The 17,441-nt window shown below is 39.8% G+C and overlaps 1 protein-coding gene across 8 annotated transcripts in view; it reads left to right on the top strand.

Moving 5' to 3' along the window:
• Positions 1 to 17,441, top strand: part of Mdm4 (MDM4 regulator of p53) — a 42,349-nt gene that overhangs the window by 5,272 nt on the left and 19,636 nt on the right. For 3 of the 8 annotated variants that reach the window (XM_052201154.1, XM_052201149.1, XM_052201151.1), the window contains 6 exons: positions 1,943 to 2,050; positions 8,320 to 8,397; positions 9,672 to 9,805; positions 11,169 to 11,224; positions 15,875 to 15,942; positions 16,716 to 16,815. In XM_052201154.1, coding sequence (XP_052057114.1) covers positions 1,973 to 2,050; positions 8,320 to 8,397; positions 9,672 to 9,805; positions 11,169 to 11,224; positions 15,875 to 15,942; positions 16,716 to 16,815 — 514 coding nt within the window. In that variant the 5' untranslated portion in view covers positions 1,943 to 1,972. Of the gene's footprint in view, positions 1 to 1,569; positions 1,659 to 1,942; positions 2,051 to 8,319; positions 8,398 to 9,671; positions 9,806 to 11,168; positions 11,225 to 15,874; positions 15,943 to 16,715; positions 16,816 to 17,441 lie in introns of those variants that run through there. The other 5 variants (XM_052201155.1, XM_052201152.1, XM_052201150.1 and 2 more) reach the window with 4 other exon arrangements.

Here is a 17,441-nt window from a genome sequence, read left to right as displayed (position 1 = left end):
GCTTCAGAAGCTGTGGTGGGGCAGCTTCTGACTAGCTGCCTGAAGCCTGGGGTTTTTGTCAGTAACTGACTTGTCTGGGCTTGTCTGGACCTGTCTAGTTCTTGGAAAGAGATTTAGGCTTAGTCTGTATAACTGTCACTTTGAAGCCTGTCATGGAATCAGCCTATCTCATCCCTCCCAATATGAGAAGAATTAAGTGACTGCAGTGAAACAGTTATCTCCCAAATTACATACAATGTTCTTTTTCCTTTTTTTTTTTCTGTTTTGGTTTTTTTGAGACGGGGTTTCTCTATGTAGTCCTGGCTGTCCCGGAACTCACTCTGTAGATCAGGCTGGCCTCAAACTCAGAAATCCTCCTGCCTCTGCCTCCCAGAGTGCTGGGATTACAGGCGTGCGCCACTACCGCCCGGCTAAATTATATATTTCTTATGACTCCATTTTGAAGAAAATAAGGGAAGGAAACTATATATATATATACTTTTTGTTTGTGTTTTGTTTTTTTGAGACGGTTTCTCTGTATAGCCTTGGCTGTCCTGGAACTCTCTCTGTAGACCAGACTGGCCTTGAACTCTGAAATCCACCTGCCTCTGCCTCCCTTGTGCCTGGATTAAAGGTGTGTGCCACCACTGCCCAGCTGGAAACTATATTTGGGATGATGAGAAGACCCTTGGAGCTGATTTATAGGCCATTGTTATTCCCTACTCGGCGTGGGTTCTGGGAATCAAACTCTGGTCTTATGCAGTACCAGTGGTCACTCTTTGCAGATTTTTATATATTTAAAAGTTCCAGTATGTGATTGCAGAAATGTATTTTTTCTTTCTTTCTTTCTTTCTTTCTTTCTTTCTTTCTTTCTTTCTTTCTTTCTTTCTTTCTTTCTTTCTTTTTTTTTTTTTTTTCCTAGACAGGGTTTCTCTGTGTAGCCCTGGCTGTCCTGGAACTCACTCTGTAGACCAGGCTGGCCCCAAACTCAGAAACCCGCCTTTCTCTGCCTCCCAGAGTGCTGGGATTACAGGCCTGTGTGCCACCACGCCCGGCTGCAGAAATGTAATTTTAGAGACTTTGTTTGTTTGTTTGAGAGGGTCTTATTGAGAACCTCAGGCTGGCCTTGAACTCATGACAAGCCTCCTCCTTTTTAAGTTCTGAGATTGCCAGTGTGTCCTACCACAATTAACAGGCAAACTTTGACACTCACTTTCCTGTGGTTTCTTGTCCAGGCATGTTGGACTGTGTGGTCTTTGAAACTTAGTGATTTTCCAGCTGTGGGTGTCTCCTAGCTCTTATCTTAAGCACGTGGGCTCCACCTGACAGCCAGTTGGGAAGCAGCTGTGGTAAATTTGACTTGCAGATAGCTAGAAACAATGTACTCATTAACATCCACATTGAAGGCAGAACTTGTCCAAACCTGTCTCTTTCAGGAATTCACCTGAGGAAGACTTGGGTAGATTAGTTTCTAGCTTTGGTGCTTGATTTGACAATTGAGAATTTCTGTTTAGTGTGAGTATTTTGCATTTATGCAGGTGTGTGTGTTTAAAAAAAATGTTGCTGGCAGTTTTTTCCTTTTCTCTTTAGGAGACAGATTCTCTAGGCCCTGGGTGTCCTTGAACTTGCTGTGTAGAACAGGTTGCTCTTGAACTACCTCCTGGGTACTGGTATTCAAGGTGTGTGCCACCATGCCCAGCTTACTTTTTCTTTTTACATTTATTTTTATTTTATGTGCATTGGTCTTTTGACTGCATATGTGAGGGTGTCAGATCCCCTAGAATCTGGATTTACAGACAGTTGTGAGTTGCAGTGTGGGTGCTGGGAATTGAATCTAGGCCCTCTGGAAGTGTAGCCATTGCTCTTAACTGGTGAGCCATCTGTCCAGCCCCCAACTTATTTCTTAGTAAATGCTAAAGACCAAATTTTCTGCTTTACAATTTTATATGTTTTTGCCTTGTAGTTTGCTAACTGTGGAATCTTCACTGCCAAAATGACATCACATTCCACCTCTGCCCAGTGCTCAGCATCTGACAGTGCTTGCAGAATTTCTCCGGAACAGATCAGTCAGGTAATCACTACCAGGCATCTTTTCTTTAAATATTTTAAATTGAATTGAGGTATATAGCTGAGTTCACTGATTAAGGTTTGCTTAAAGCAGAAGTGGTGATGTTGTAAATTATACATTTGAAAGTTACAGTCAGCTTGAAATGTCAAGGTAGGTCTGGATTTTCACTGTTTATGCCCCTTTGCTTGTTAATTCTTATGTTTTGTTAGATTAGGCATGTTTTAGGTTAGAGGTAGGTAGTAGAGAATGTGGGGCCAGGTTATCTAAGTTTTTTTTGTTTTTTTTGTTTTTGTCTCGGTTGTAGTTGATTTACTTTCTTTTTGTTTATGCAGTTTACTTTGGAGCTATGAGAAAGAAAGATACAGTCTATGTTAGTCCTAGCTGACCCGGGACTTCCTTTGTAGACCAGGCTGCTGTGAACTTGCTTGATCCTCCTGCCTGGCTTACATGCTGGGATTCTAGGCATGTGCCACCAGGTCAGGCTAGTTTGTTTTTTTTTTAAAGGCTATCTTAAATGGTGAATATAGCAAATATATTCTTACAAATCCATATCTTCTCTTTAGGCATTTGTGGATATAGACTTGAGTCTCCTCTCTGGTGTATCCTATTGCAGACAGAATTTTTTTTAAATTATTTTTTATTTCTTAAGATTTATTTTTATTGTATGTGTATGTAAGTCTATATGTTTTGTCTTCATGTACTGTCTGAATTACATGCATGTGGTAAAACCAGAAGAGAACATTGAATACCCTGGGATCAGAACTACTGATTATTGTGAGCCATTGTGTGGCTGCTGGAATTGAAGCCCAGGTGCTGTGGAAGAGTAACAAGTGCCTTTAACTACCGAGCTATCTCTCCAGCTCCAGACTTTTTTCTTTAATAGCTTTTTTTTAATTGCTTTTTGTTTTTTTAAAGATTTATTTATTTATTATATGTAAGTACACTGTAGCTGTCTTCAGACACTCCAGAAGAGGGAGTCTGATCTCATTACAGATGGTTGTGAGCCACCATGTGGTTGCTGGGATTTGAACTCAGGACCTTCGGAAGAGCAGTCAGTGCTCTTAACCGCTGAGCCATCTCTCCAGCCCCTTAAATTGCTTTATTTTTGTGTTTCAGAAACATTTTTGCGTGTTTGTACCTTAATATATATGTTGAAAGCAGGACTTGGAATTGGTGAGGAAAAGATGTAGTATAAATTAATTTTATAAAATGATTTTGTGATAACATCTATCTGGAAAACACAAATTCCAGGTAGATTAAGGATTTAATTATAAAAAGTTAAGACATTGGAAGAAAGTATAAGAAATACTTGTGAAACTTTAGAATGAAGGAGTTCTTGACATTGAGGAAACTCTAAAAGCGATACAAACTTGATAATATACAATGTAATGACAAAACTGTGCTCTATGAATTTGATATATGTAAGTCTTTATAATCCTACACTTAGGAGGCAGAGGCAGGAGGATCTCTGTGAGTTTGAGGCCAGCCTGAGCTACATAATAGAGACCCTGTCTTAAATAAAACAAAAATAAATAATAAATAAATAAATAAATAAATTCTATATTATGGGCATGCTATAGGGACCAGCTTAGCGGAGTGTAGTAGATCACAGTCTGGGCCTCCTGCGTGTTGGGAAATGATGAGGTTGAGATAGAGTGATTGGTAAAGAAATTAATGAATGTAGCATGAGGTAAACTGTGGGGTTAGGAAAGCTCTAGCTCATCTGTCTTGCTGATAGTGGGATAGAGAAGGGAGACAATACCTGCAACTTGTCTGCTTCCTGCATAGGAATGAGGAAGGTCTTGAAACTGTCTCAAAAGTAGACTTTCCAGTTCTATGATATAATAATAGTGTGTTATAAAATGCTGCCAAGTTCTCAGACTAGTTCCTCTAGAAGATGACACCTACTCTTTCTACTGTCCATGCAAATTTGTATCTGAGACTCATCAGCCTGGTTTATCTTTTATGTCAGAGATAAGGTTAATTTGAGCTGGTCCCATTCCTTAAATTTTGTTTCTGTCTTTTTGCTTCTCTCTCTGTTCAGGATTGCATTTAGGCCTCATACATGCTCGGCAGGTGCTCGCTCTACCGTGGAGCTGTACGTCCCCAGCCACCCATTTGTTTTTTGTTTTGTAATAATAAACGTTTCCCTATATACTTTATATTATCTTTATTACTCGGGAATGTAGGTCGTTGCTGTAGAACTTTCTCATTTGGAGGCAGTTTAGTTGCTGCTGGATCTAGGCATATGCCCAGGATGTGTTCTGAGGAGTGGAACCCCTGTCCTATCTATCATTCCACAGTTGTAGCACCTTTGTTCATTTCTTTTATCCCCCCCCCCCCCCCCCCCCACGGTTTCTCTGTTTAGCCCTGGCTGTACTAGAGCTCACTCTGTAGACCAAGCTGGCCTCGAACTCAGAAATCCACCTGCCTGTGCTGGGATTAAAGGTGTGTACCACCACCGCCCGGCTACTTTGGTTCATTTCTTCCTCCCACTGCTAGCTCCTGGTTGAGATGGCTGTTTTCATTCTCTTGGCTCTCTGTCTTCTGGCCAGTACAGATAGACTGCAATGGAATTTCATAGCTTCTTTTCCTTCTGAAGAGTATAATTACATGTCTAAATTAATAGGAAGTAGAGAATAGCTAAAGAGGACTGGGTCTTTTTCATTCTGAGTACCATCCTTATAGCTAAAGCATTAGGGAAGATGGGAGGCAGAAGCCTCAAAATGTCTTTATTGAGGGATCTGATGGTAAGCTCCTATAATCCCAACTACTTGGATTGCTCAAGCAGGAGAATCAAAAGTTCAAAGCTTGCTTGGGCTACAGGGCGAATTTAAGGACAACCTTGGCAACTGAGATTCTTTTTTTTTTTTTTTTTAAAACAGGTTTCTTTGTGTAGCCCTGGCTGTCCTGGAGCTCCTTCTGTAGACCAGTCTGGCCTCGAACTCTGAAATCTGCCTGCTTCCGCCTCCCAAGTGCTGGGATTAAAGGCGTGGGCCACCACTGCCCGGTTTGAGATTTTTTTATATATATATATATATATATATATATACACACACACACATATATACATACACACACACACACACACACACACATATATATATATATATATATGAAATATATGGATTAAGTACTCAGCTTCTTGACTCCCCCTCCTCCTGTATGTGTATGTGTGATATAATTGTTCATGTGTCTGTGGACCAGAAGTTAAAATGGCTTGTCTTCCTCAGGTGTGCTCTACCTTACTTTAAAGACAGGGTCTGTTATTAAATCTATACTTTGTATATTACTATTTATTTTATATTATGTATTATTATAATTATATATTATAAATTACAGATTACCTATTATAATTATATATATATTTTAATATTTATTTATTATATGTAAGTACACTGTAGCTGTCTCCAGATGCCAGAAGAGGGTGTCATATCTCTTTATGGATGGTTGTGAGCCACCATGTGGATGCTGGGATTTGAACTCATGACCTTTGGAAGAGCAGTCAGTGCTCTTACCCACTGAGCCATCTCTCCAGCCCACAATTATATATTATTTATAGCTCACTGATTGAGCTAGACTGGCCAGTTAGTTCCAGGGGGGTTCCTTTGTCACAGCCTTCCTGGTACTGGGACTATAGATTTCTACTACCACATGAGACTTTGTCCATGCTGGAATCTGAATGGACTCAGGTCTTCATGCTTGTACAGCAGATACTGTAGTGACCAAGCCATCTCCCCACCTCCCAACTGTCCACTTTCTTTTTTTTTTGTTTGTTTTTTGGAGACAGGGTTTCTCTGTATAGCCCTGGCTGTCCTGGAATTCACTCTGTAGACCAGGCTGGCCTCGAACTTAGAAATCCGCCTGCCTCTGCCTCCCAGAGTGCTGAGATTACAGGTGTGTGTCACCACCGCCAGGCAGTCCACTTTCTTTAATATTCCAGGTAGGTTATTCAAAGTATGAAAAAATTATGCATAATGATTCTTCAAGTAGGATACTTTTTTTCTTTTTTTTGAAGCCAGCCTGGTGAAGTTCATTTGGAACTTGCGTCTCCCAAGTGCTATGATTACAGTTGTGAACCACTACCTGGCTTTGAGTGGTGCTACTTTTACTAATACAAAGTATGAACTATTTGAAGTTTAGGGTAGGACTCAACAGACTTTCTGTATAGGGCCAGAAAACACACATTGTTAGGCTTTGCAGGCCATAAAGTACTGTAGCCCTAAAACAAATGTAAACTTATGGGCATGGTCATATTCCATTTATAGCAGGAGTAGGGGTTAGCCTTGGATGTGCAAGCTCAGGAATAGATAGATCCCCAGAGCTGCCAAAATGAATAGTTGGAAAGGGAGAAAAATTCAGTCTTTTCACAGATGCAGAAGAGTGTTTTCTGTTCCTTGGTTTAATAAATAGTTAATAAGCTGACACATAAAAATAGTAATGAATAGTCTGAGACCAGACATTCTAAATGAAAGATACAAGATAGGAAAGTATGCAAGTGGAAGCAAATACCACAAAATGTGTGTGTATGTATGTATGTATATGTATATAGATACATTTATATTTATATTTATATGATAAAGTCAGTCAAATTCCTGTGGCTGGAATAGGGCAGCAGAGCAGTAACTAGATAACTTGGTCTTTCCTTGGTGCCTCAGTTTTCATTTCAGTGTTATAATAAAAATGTCTAAAAACAAAAACCCAAAGTCACAATTAATTGGCTAAAGAACTCACAAATGCCACAGTCAGGGAAGTGATGGCTGCATGCAACACATGGTGTTTATCAAACCTGCTGAGTGTCAGGGCCATCATCTTTGAGAATAATACTAGTATACAAATACTTAGTCTGGGCCTGTTTTTCAGGTTCTTTCCTTTTCTTTTATAGAGATGGGGTCTCTGTAAAGTTTTGGCTGTACTGGAACTTGCTGTGTAGACCAGGCTGGCCTCAAGAGATCCTCTTGCTTCTGCATGACCCCTTACCCCCAAAAATGTGAGATTAAAAGTGTATCCTCAATGCCTGGCTCCAGCTTTCAGGTGTTTGTCTTTTGTTTTGCTTTTTTAGATTTATTTATTATGTATACATTGTATATGTCTGTATGTATGCCTCCAGGCCAGAAGAGGGCAACAGACCTCATTAGAGAGAGTTACAAGCCACCATGTGGTTGTTGGGAATTGAACTCAGGACCTCTGGAAGAACAGCCAGTGCTCTTAACCTCTGAGCCATCTCTCCAGCCCCAGCTTTCAGGTTTTTAATAGCTACCTCGGAACGTAACTAAAAATATGAGTGTTTTGCTTGCATGTCTGTCTGTGCCTCACAGGTGTGTCTGGTGCCAACCAAAACCAGAAGAGAGTGTCCTGGAACTGAAATTAGAGTTGTGAGGTGCCTTGTGAGTGCTAGGACTTGAATTCAGGTTTCCTGCAAGGAAAACTACCGAGCCATCTTTCCGAGGGCTGCTAAGTTTTTTTCCCCCCACAGCAGTTATGCCATTTATTTCCACCATAAATGCACAAAGATTCTAATATTCTAATTTTCCTGTTTTCAAGCTAACAGCTATTTTCCTTAAAAATTTATTATTGTCATCCTTGTAGGTATGAATATACTCCCTGTTGTAAAAGATTTATCAGAAAGACAGCAATTGTCTCCTAGAGTTTTTTTGTTTGCTTTTACAACTCTTTCTAACTGGGTGGTGGTGGCGCATGCCTTTAACCCCAGCACTTGGGAGGCAGAGGCAGGTGGACTTCTGAGTTTGAGGCCAGCCTGGTCTACAGAGGGAGTTCCAGGACAGCCAGGACTATACAGAGAAACCCTGTCTTGAAAAACCAAAACCAAACCAAACCAAAACAAAACAACAAACTTTTTTTTAGATTTATTTATTATATGTCAGTACACTAAATAAATAAATGAATGAATGAATAAATAAATAAATAAATAAATAAATAAATAGCTGTCTTCAGACACTCCAGAAGAGGGTATCGGATGTCATTATAGATGGTTGTGAGCCACTATGTGGTTGGTGGGATTTGAACTCAGGATATTCGGAAGAGCAATCAGTGCTCTTAACCGCTGAGCTATCTACTCCAGCCCCGTTTGTTTGCTTTTGGAAGATCTCTTCTTTCATAATTTTTTTTCAGAAACCAATCTAATTGAAATGTAAATAGTGACTTTATGCTGGGTTTGTGAGGAGGATCCAGAGTTCAAGGTCATCTTTTACTACATAGTAAGTTCAGGCCCTTCAGGTATTAAATTCTGTCTTAATTTTTTATGTTTATAGCAGGTACGACCAAAACTGCAGCTTTTGAAGATTTTGCAGGCAGCAGGTGCTCAGGGAGAAGTATTCACCATGAAAGAGGTAAGCCATCAGGGACAGTTCCCAGTTTTAAGAACAGTTGAATAGAGGTCATCATATGCACAGATCTGAAATCTGGGCCAAGAAAGGAAGTTGTACTACTGAAAGAACAGTTTTCATATTGTAAGGGCTGCCATGTTCATTTCCTGTTTCCTCCACACTTCCTTTTGAAGTCCATGTATATGTGGTTATTCACAAACTCATTCATTGACCTGGGAGTTATAAAGCAAAATGTGTGGGTTAAAAAAAGTCACAGCTTATAAGACTTGCTGCAGGAAGGAACTGAAGCAGTAACTTTATCACTGTGCGGCGTTTGTCAGGTACTCTGGGAGCCCTGAATCATGTTGAATGTTTAGGAATTTAAATAACAGCATCTGGAAGCTTTTTTATTTTTTTATAAATCAGCACATTAAATTTTTTAAGTGGATTACATTATTCAAATGTTAATATACTCAAATTGCATTTAATATGGTAGAACCTCCCACCTTTCCTAAGTAGAAAACAAAAGTACAGACATTTTCCTTCAAAGAGCCAGCATATCTATCAGTAATATCTATCAGTAATATTGCTGAGATTATAGATGTCTTTGACTTGCTTTTGATATTTAACAAGAGCTTAATTGTTGAGTAAGAAGTTTGGTACTTTTTAACCTTTTAAGAAACATTCCAGGGTCAGGGTGGTAAGATAGAAGGGAAATAACGAATAAAGCTTGAAGTATTAAAGAATGAAGTATTAAAAAATGTATTGGTAGATGTATCTCCCCAAGTCCTTCCCTTTCCCCTTTCAGTTTCTCCCTGTTTGTCATAAAATGTATCCAGGTCTATTGTCAAGCAGTACATTTATCAGCTTAGATGATTTAATAAAGGTTCTGGGACATGCTTTTACATGCATTTACGTGTAAAAGAGCACTTTTCAAGTTTAGGATCATGAGTTTTTGGAACCTGAAAGGAAAAACCAGATAGACAGTTTTTATTTGTGAGCGACCTAGGTTCTAGTTTCTGAATTAGGACTAATGGTCCATTAGACATTGGGCACTGCAGTAGAATACGAAGTTGCTGCCTTTTTTCATTGTCAGATCAGGCTCTGCTGATGGATGAGTGGATGAACCTAGTGTAGGAAACATCTAGCCTATTTGGGGATTGCTTGCACTCTGTCAGCATCCAAATACTGGTGGTCTTGCATGTCTTTCTCTAGCAAAGTATCTCAACCACTCATGGGTAGTTGTGGTTTTGGTAGTAGTCAGATATATCATTTCATGGTGTTTTATTCTCATATAGGTAATGCACTATCTAGGCCAGTATATAATGGTGAAGCAGCTCTATGATCAACAGGAGCAACATATGGTATACTGTGGTGGAGATCTTTTGGGAGATCTACTTGGATGTCAGAGCTTTTCTGTGAAAGCTCCAAGGTAAAAAGGGTGAGGGTTTAATGTGTTTTGGAGTGCTTATGTCTGCTCACTCAGTCTGTATAGGTTATTTTTCTTTAGTAAGTGTTTTAAGGGCAACATATGTTGTATAGCCAGCGAGACATATGCACAGTGCAGTGGTTTGCAGTGTGGACAGTCTGATTTGATGGCACATACAGAATAGTAATCATCTTCATACATGGTAAAATAGCATGACAGTAAGAGCTGTAGAGAGAAGTCGACGACATGGGAGTGGCTGGGACTTAGCCTGTCAGAGGTTCCTTGAAGAAGCAGAATGAGCTGAGCTGTGCCAGTTTCCAGAGGGTGGGGAGCGTCTGGTTGAATATCTTGTATGAAGGTTGATTAGGAGGGAGTACTAGGTCACAAGTTGGTGTTCTTTAAATTTTTTTTTTAAAGTTTCAATTCACGTGTGTGAGTGCGTACATGACTGTGTCTGCTCAGGTACGTGCTTGGTGCCTAAGGAGGCCAGAGAGGGTGTCAGATGTCCAGGAACTGAAGTTACATATGGTCCTGAGCCACCATGTGGGTGCTGTTAGTTGTTTTCCTGTAAGAGCAGTCAGTGCTCACAGTCAGAGTCATCTTTCTACCCCACCCTCACCTTCTGGTGTTTCCCCTGCCCTTTATAGTGATTATTTTTTTTCTGAGCTTATTTTCTCTTAACATTGATAAAACTTCCTTTCAGGCTTTGGTGTTTTGTTTTTTTTTTTTTCCAATCAAAAATGGAAAGTTTGACATCTAGAAGAAAAGAATAGTCTTCAAAGAAAATCTTCCCAATTGGATTGCCAATAGTTAATAAAATAAAGTTTGATCAAATTGAGGACAAGATAACTGGGGCTGGACATTCATTTCCTTTTTTTTTTTTTTTTTTTTTTTTTTTTTGAGATAGGGTTTCTTGGTGTAACCAGCCCTGGCTGTCTTGGACTTGCTCTGTAGACCAGGCTGGCCTCGAACATAAAGATATCTGCCTACCTTCACAACCCTCCCCCACTCCCCATCCCTTCCATTAAAGGTGTGTGCCACCATACCTGGCTTTCCTTTTGTTTTGTTTTGTTTTGTTTTTTTTTTGTTTTTTTGTATTTTTAAATAGGCTCACATTTGAACCTGAAGCAGGCAGGCACTAAATCAGGAAGTTGCTAAGAATAACCCCGAACTTGATCTTTCAGCCTGAACCTTCAAAATGCTGGGGTTTCAGGCAAGCACTGTTGGGCCTGGCTCCTCCTTAATGCTTAAGTTGTTTTTAAAAAAATGTGGGAAAAAGATTCTGTATATCGAAGAGAAAGTAGGAAAGTATCATACTACAGGTGTATTTAATATATAAGGGAAAACCATATTATTTCTTTTACAGCCCTCTCTATGACATGCTAAGAAAGAATCTTGTTATATCAGCCTCTGTTAAAACAGGTATGTTATATGTTTCTTCAGTTTGTATTGAAGCTTTGAGTGTAAGGAAGCAAATAATGGGAACTGGGGTCTAGAGGAAATGGAGTGCTATCTGTGACACGACGGGAGGGATATTCGTAGGACTGTCTGTCACACAGCATGGTATTACTGTTAAGTAAGTCCTCACTGATAAATTCAGTCGTACTCAAGCTAGAGAGTAGAGCTGTCTGTATCCTGGATGTGATTCTTTTTGTTTATACAGCACAAGGGATTGAACCCAGGGCCTCGTATTTATGTAAACTACCACTGATCAATGTTTTCTAGCTTTCTGTTGGCTATTTTGAGAGAGTATCATCCTAAGTTGCCCAGGCTGCCTTAAACTCACTCTGTAGCAAAGGCAGGCCTTGAGTTTGTGGTTTCCCCTGCGACTATCTTCCTAGTAGGTAGATTTTCTGGTCTGGCAGAGAGGCCCAGTTTAAGTTTAGTAATTATAAACATTGCACTATATATTTCCTTTATCATGATATATTTAAAAAAATCTCTTAGATAAGGACTTTTTTTTCCTTCAAACATAACCACATCATTACTTTACTCATAAGTAATAATACTTTTTATTTTTGGTTTGTTCAGGTGATGATTGATCCAAACAAAGTCCACATATTGCATTGGGTTTATTACAAAAAAAAAAAAAAACCTTAAACCTGTCCTCTGTGCGCGTGTGCGTGTGTGTATGTGTGTGGTGTGTGTGTGTGTGTGGGGGGGGAAGAATGGAGAATTTTGTTACATATAGAATCTTCAATGATCAAATTAGGGTAAACTAACATCCCTGCCATCTTAAGTTTAGCTTTTCTGTATGTTGGAAGCATTCAAAATTGCTACTTCCAGCCATTACTGTGGCTGCTGTGCTGTGGTGTAGGATATTTCTTAATTATTGAAGATTTGTAATTATAATTTTTTCTGTAGGGTTGCCTGTGTTCTAGAATTGACAGATTATATCATTGTGGTTGTGTTTCTTAATGAGTGAATAGATTCAAGTTTAAATGTCTTTGCTGACAGATCTTCATTGATGGTGCTTTAAACCTACCCTGCCCCCCCTTTGTTTGTCTCATATTAGTTATGTAAGCCTGCCTCTCTTTCACACACAATGTGGGCTCTTGGTAGTGTTGCTGTGATCCATCTGTTATAAAGGTTCTCCCAAGAAATTTTCACTTTAATACTTTTTGTAATTTGTTTACACCAACACATGCTAGTGTGCTTAATTATAACATATATTGGAGTTCAGGTTGGCTTGGAACTTGCTATGTATTTCAGGCTAGCTTCAAACTTGGATATACCTGCTTCTCCCACCTTCTGAATGTTGGAATCTCAGGCATGAATCACCACACTTGGCTCAATAAACTGTTATCTGTAAGCCAATTTGACCCTTCCCAGACTTTAAATACTGCTTTGAGTTTCTTAGTTATGAGGAGGAAACTAGTGTTCAGAGTCTGGTTTCCAAAGTGGCTGGGTAGAGATGGTAATGAAATGTGTGTGTCACTCTTCCTCACTCTGATGAAGCTGGCCTCTGCTGTTCACCTCACCTCAATTAGATTTGAGAAACACTGTCCAAATGATACTGCCTTGCTAGGCTTTGGTCATGCTCGGGGAAGTAAACAGCCTGCAAAGACTTGCTGAATTTCTTTTCGTGTCACTGAAAGACATTGAAACAGGGAGCTTTGTAAATGAGAGGCAGTTTTATTGAAATTCAGTCATTTGTGAGTTAAAATTTTCTTTGGAAAGTCACTAATCGTATGAAATAAATGAAGGACTTCATAATTCTGTCTTGTTATTGTTGACTTTGTTTTCTTTTCTGTCCTCTGAATATTTAGAGTGAGCATAGCTAGTTCATACATTTTCCTCCCTTATTTTCCTGTGCTTTTTCTGCAAATATCTTTCTCTGTAGTTTATTAAAGGAACATTTCTTTTTTCTTTTTTTCTTCTTTTTTTTTTTTTGGTTTTTTTGCATTTTGTTTTTTTCAAGACAGGGTTTCTCTGTGTAGCTCCGGCTGTCCTGGAACTCACTCTGTAGACCAGGCCGGCCTCAAACTCAGAAATCCGCCTGCCTCTGTCTCCGAGAGTGCTGGGATTACACCACCGGGCGGCTGGAACATTTCTTTAACAGTTGAGTTCATCTTTACAACTGCCATCTGAGAAGGTGCTGGAGGGAAAGAAGCAGAGGGTTTTGTTGGTGTTTTTCAGTCCAGTCAGTGGTTGGCCCAGTATGAGACTCGTGTCTTGGGCCATGATTACATAACCATCCTGCCACACTCCATGTGTCCTTCATCTTTCTGGACTCTCAACACAAGCTGCTCACCCTCCCAAGAGTTTGGACACACATTGTCCCTCTAAGTATTAAGTTCTTACAACATTTTGTTGTTGTTGTTTTGCTGTTTTTTCTTTTTTTTTTTTTTTTTTTTGGATTTGGATTTTTTTCGAGATGGGGTTTCTAACTGTGTAGCCCTGGCTATCCTGGCTATCACTCTGTAGACCAGGCTGACCTGGAACTCAGAAATCCCTCGCCTCTGCCTCCCAGAGTGCTGGGATTAAAGGCGTACACCACCACTGCCCGGCTAAGTTCTTACAACATTTTAATTTTTATTTAACTTGTCTGAAGAAATTTTGTACTTAAATGCCACAGAGTCCTGACATGATGGTGAACACCTGCAACCCATTACTTGGGAGGCAAAGACAGGGGCTGTAAAGTTTCAGATTCTCACTGACAATATGTTATGTAATCACAGTGCCTTAGGAAATTGCTGCAAAGAACTTTCAAAGAATTTTTAAAAGTGTAATATTATACAGGGTTTCACAGGAATTTTACAAGGAGTTTGGATTGTCTGCTTTGACTTGCTCTTATAGTTGGTGCTTATAGTTGAATGTCTCTGTTGACCTAAAAATAAATTGGATTGCAAGTGCTTTATTTGAAAAGACAATGAAAAAAGTGTTATACTTACAACTTTTGGATCTTTTTAAGTGGGTTTAGATCTTTATCTGTTTTGACTGTTGAAGAAAAGTCATTCTTTTTAGAAAATGAAGGTGGTTCTTTTTAAATAATTTCCCAGGTATATTAATAAAATGAAGTAGATATAACAAGCTTTGTAGTTGTAAATTTCTTTCTATATTGTAGCTTTTTAGATGATTTTCTTTTGTTTTTTATGTAGTTTGGCCTAAATGAGTCTTTTTAGTAGTAACCACAGGTTGCTTTTTTTTTTTTTTTTTGGATTTGGTTTTTTTTTTTTTTTTTTTTTTCAAGACGGGGTTTCTCTGTATAGCCCTGGCTGTCCTGGAACTCACTCTGTAGACCAGGCTGGCCTCGAACTCAGAAATTCTCTGCCTTTGCCTCCCAGAGTGCTGGGATTACAGGTGTCCGCCACCACCGCCCGGCACACAGGTTGCTTTTTAAAAAACAAAAACAAAATTCTCTTCACCTGCATTGTATTAGTTTGATCTTGTTTCTTGTTTTGAAGATGACTTTGGCAAGAAGATGCTATTTCTGAATTTATACTTACTTAGCTTTCAAAATGCTTCTAGAGATGATATAACAATTTTGAAAGACAATTGTTTTGTGAAAAACAACTGAGTTGTCAGAATAGTTACAGTGTAGATCTGGGTTCTTGTGGTCTATTGGATGCTGTTTTCATGGACAGCTTCTTGGTCTCTATTAGTGACTGGTGAGCCTAGTCCTTAGCAGGCACACGTACTTGAATGTGTCTCAGTTACACGAAGCTTATAGTAATGGTGTAGGTCAGGTTAGTGTCTGAGTAGCTTGTTTTTTTCTGTAGTTTTTAGGTTTTGTTTCACTTGAGACTTTTGTAAGTCTTTGGGATACTTTCCCTCTTCAGCTAATGTAGTATAGGGATGTCTGTTTTGCCAGTGTGAGGGCTCAGTGGGTTAAAGGATTTGCTATACAATCTTGACCTATTTTGATCTACAGAACCCACTATGGAAGGAGAGGACTGACTTGTGTCCCACACATCCATGTGTGCCTGTTACACACGATAGTAAGACAAGAACCATCTAAAAACACAGAGTTTCTCTCTACTCTGTCTCCCTTTCTGCTTCTGTTGATCGTTGGGAGAGAAACATTCAGTACTTTGTGGAAAATGTAGTTGCAGAGAACAAGACTCAGTGCCAGTCTGTATTCAGATCAGGGAATCACCGTAGCATTTAAGAATGCAGGTTTGTTTGAAGATGGAATTGTTTTCTGAAATAAGTCTGGCAAATTCTTGGTTTTCAGGTCTTGTAATATAACACTTAAAAATACAAACTTTAATAGACAAGTAATGTTTGTTGTTGCTTATAAGGAAGGCAGTCTGTAGAAATAGGAAGAGATGAACACCACCTTGTTTGCTGCTTGATCACTTTGTGCATAAAAATCTGAACCCGTGCCATGGGCGAGCATGCTCGGCCACTTCCGCTTCCTCCAGGTTTCTCTGGCGTTGTCTTTTAACATGGCTTTGTTGGGTTTGTCATTTTTATAAGTTTTTTTTTCCATTTGGGAATGAGACTCTTTTTCCAGACAGAAGTCCATCTCTAGAGAACAAGCCTGCATCAGGGCTGTGTGCTGAGGTCTCTGTGGAAAGAATGGTTATTACCAGGGAAGGTTTTCCTTTTGTTTTACTTGCTATCCAGATGCTGCTCAGACTCTCGCTCTCGCACAGGATCACACTATGGATATTCCAAGTCAAGACCGACTGAAGGTAAAATCACCGCACGGTGACTTCTTTTCTTGTACAGAGTGGCCCCTTCTCTGTACCTGTGGATCTTGGGCTCCCAAGGCCTTTTCATGAATGTGGTAAGGATTTAAGAAGAAAAGCCCTTGGGAGTTCACAGACCAGGGACAGAGTGAACCTTCTCTGTTCTGCCCTTAACAGAGTTCCAGTCTCTGAATGTGTCTTTGGGATGTAGCACTTCTGATTTTCACTCCTTCCAGTTGCTCTCTCTCTTTCTCTCTCTCTTTCTCTGTGTGTGTGTGTGCGTGCACGCATATGCGTGTGTACGAGTGTGTTCCAGAGTTCGTGTTTCAGATGGTATATATTTGAGTGTTTGAGGCATTGCTGTATTAGACTGTAGTAGGCTCGTTGCAGTTAAGATTAAGGTTATGTCATGGCATATCCTAAAGTTTCTTCAAGTGTGGGGAAACTTTTAAGATCATGAAATATGATGAGGGTGTCACTTGCTTTCTGAATTATGCCTAATAGGAAGTAGGCTATGCAGACAACCTGTTTTTCAAGTGTGTATTTATGTCCTTTGTACAGAAGTTATTCCCCTTCCCCAAGTTTGGGATTCTCTCCTCTGCTGGTGGTGTCGAGAGGTGTGTGCTGCTTTTCTTGAGGATTCTTGTCAACTGCAGAGCTCTCTTTCCTGTGCATAACCCATTGTGTTGCACATTAACTGGTGAGCCAGAATGGAACTGCTACATCCCCTGGTCTCTGTCATTTCAGCTGGACTAACAGACATCCTTCCCTTTCAGCACGGTGCAACAGAATGCTCCAATCCCAGAAAAAGAACCGATGAAGATGATACTCACACACTGCCTACCTCACGACTCAAATGCGGAGACTCCAGAGCAGGTACACTTTGGATTAAGACCTCCCCTCCCCCTTTCTTCTCTCCTTTATTTGTGCTTGTAGACATGGCATTTGTCTAGATTGTAGGTATTCTTCAGCAGCTTCGGATAGTGGGTAGTACAGGACCTTTATGAGCCAGCGAGCTTGAGAGAATGCTGTCTGTTCACGTTTGCTTTCAGTGTTTTGAGTTTCTGTCTGCTCTTCTGAAGGTCCTGAGTTCAAATCCCAGCAACCACATGGTGGCTCACAACCATCTGTAACGAGATCTGATGCACTCTTCTGGAGTGTCTGAAGACAGCTACAGTGTACTCACATATAATAAATCTTTAAAAAAATGTAATTGAAGTCGGGTAGTGGTGGTGCACATCTGTAATCCCAGCACTCTGGGAGGCAGAGGCAGGCAGATTTCTGAGTTCGAGACCAGCCTGGTCTACAGAGTGAGTTCCAGGACAGCCAGGGCTACACAGAGAAACCCTGTCTCCAAAAAAACCAAATCAAAAAAAAAAAAAAAACCAAAAAAAAATGTAATTGAAGTTTTTCTGGCCACAAATATGTCTATGATAATAGCAGGATGTAATTAGTTAAGCTGTGCTCAGCCAGGGACCAGTTGGTTGCAGAAATCTTTGGAT

Source organism: Apodemus sylvaticus, chromosome 12 (genome assembly GCF_947179515.1).
Source record: "Apodemus sylvaticus chromosome 12, mApoSyl1.1, whole genome shotgun sequence".
NCBI classification, from domain to species: Eukaryota; Metazoa; Chordata; class Mammalia; order Rodentia; family Muridae; genus Apodemus; species Apodemus sylvaticus.
This window is presented reverse-complemented; position numbering and strand designations above follow the sequence as displayed.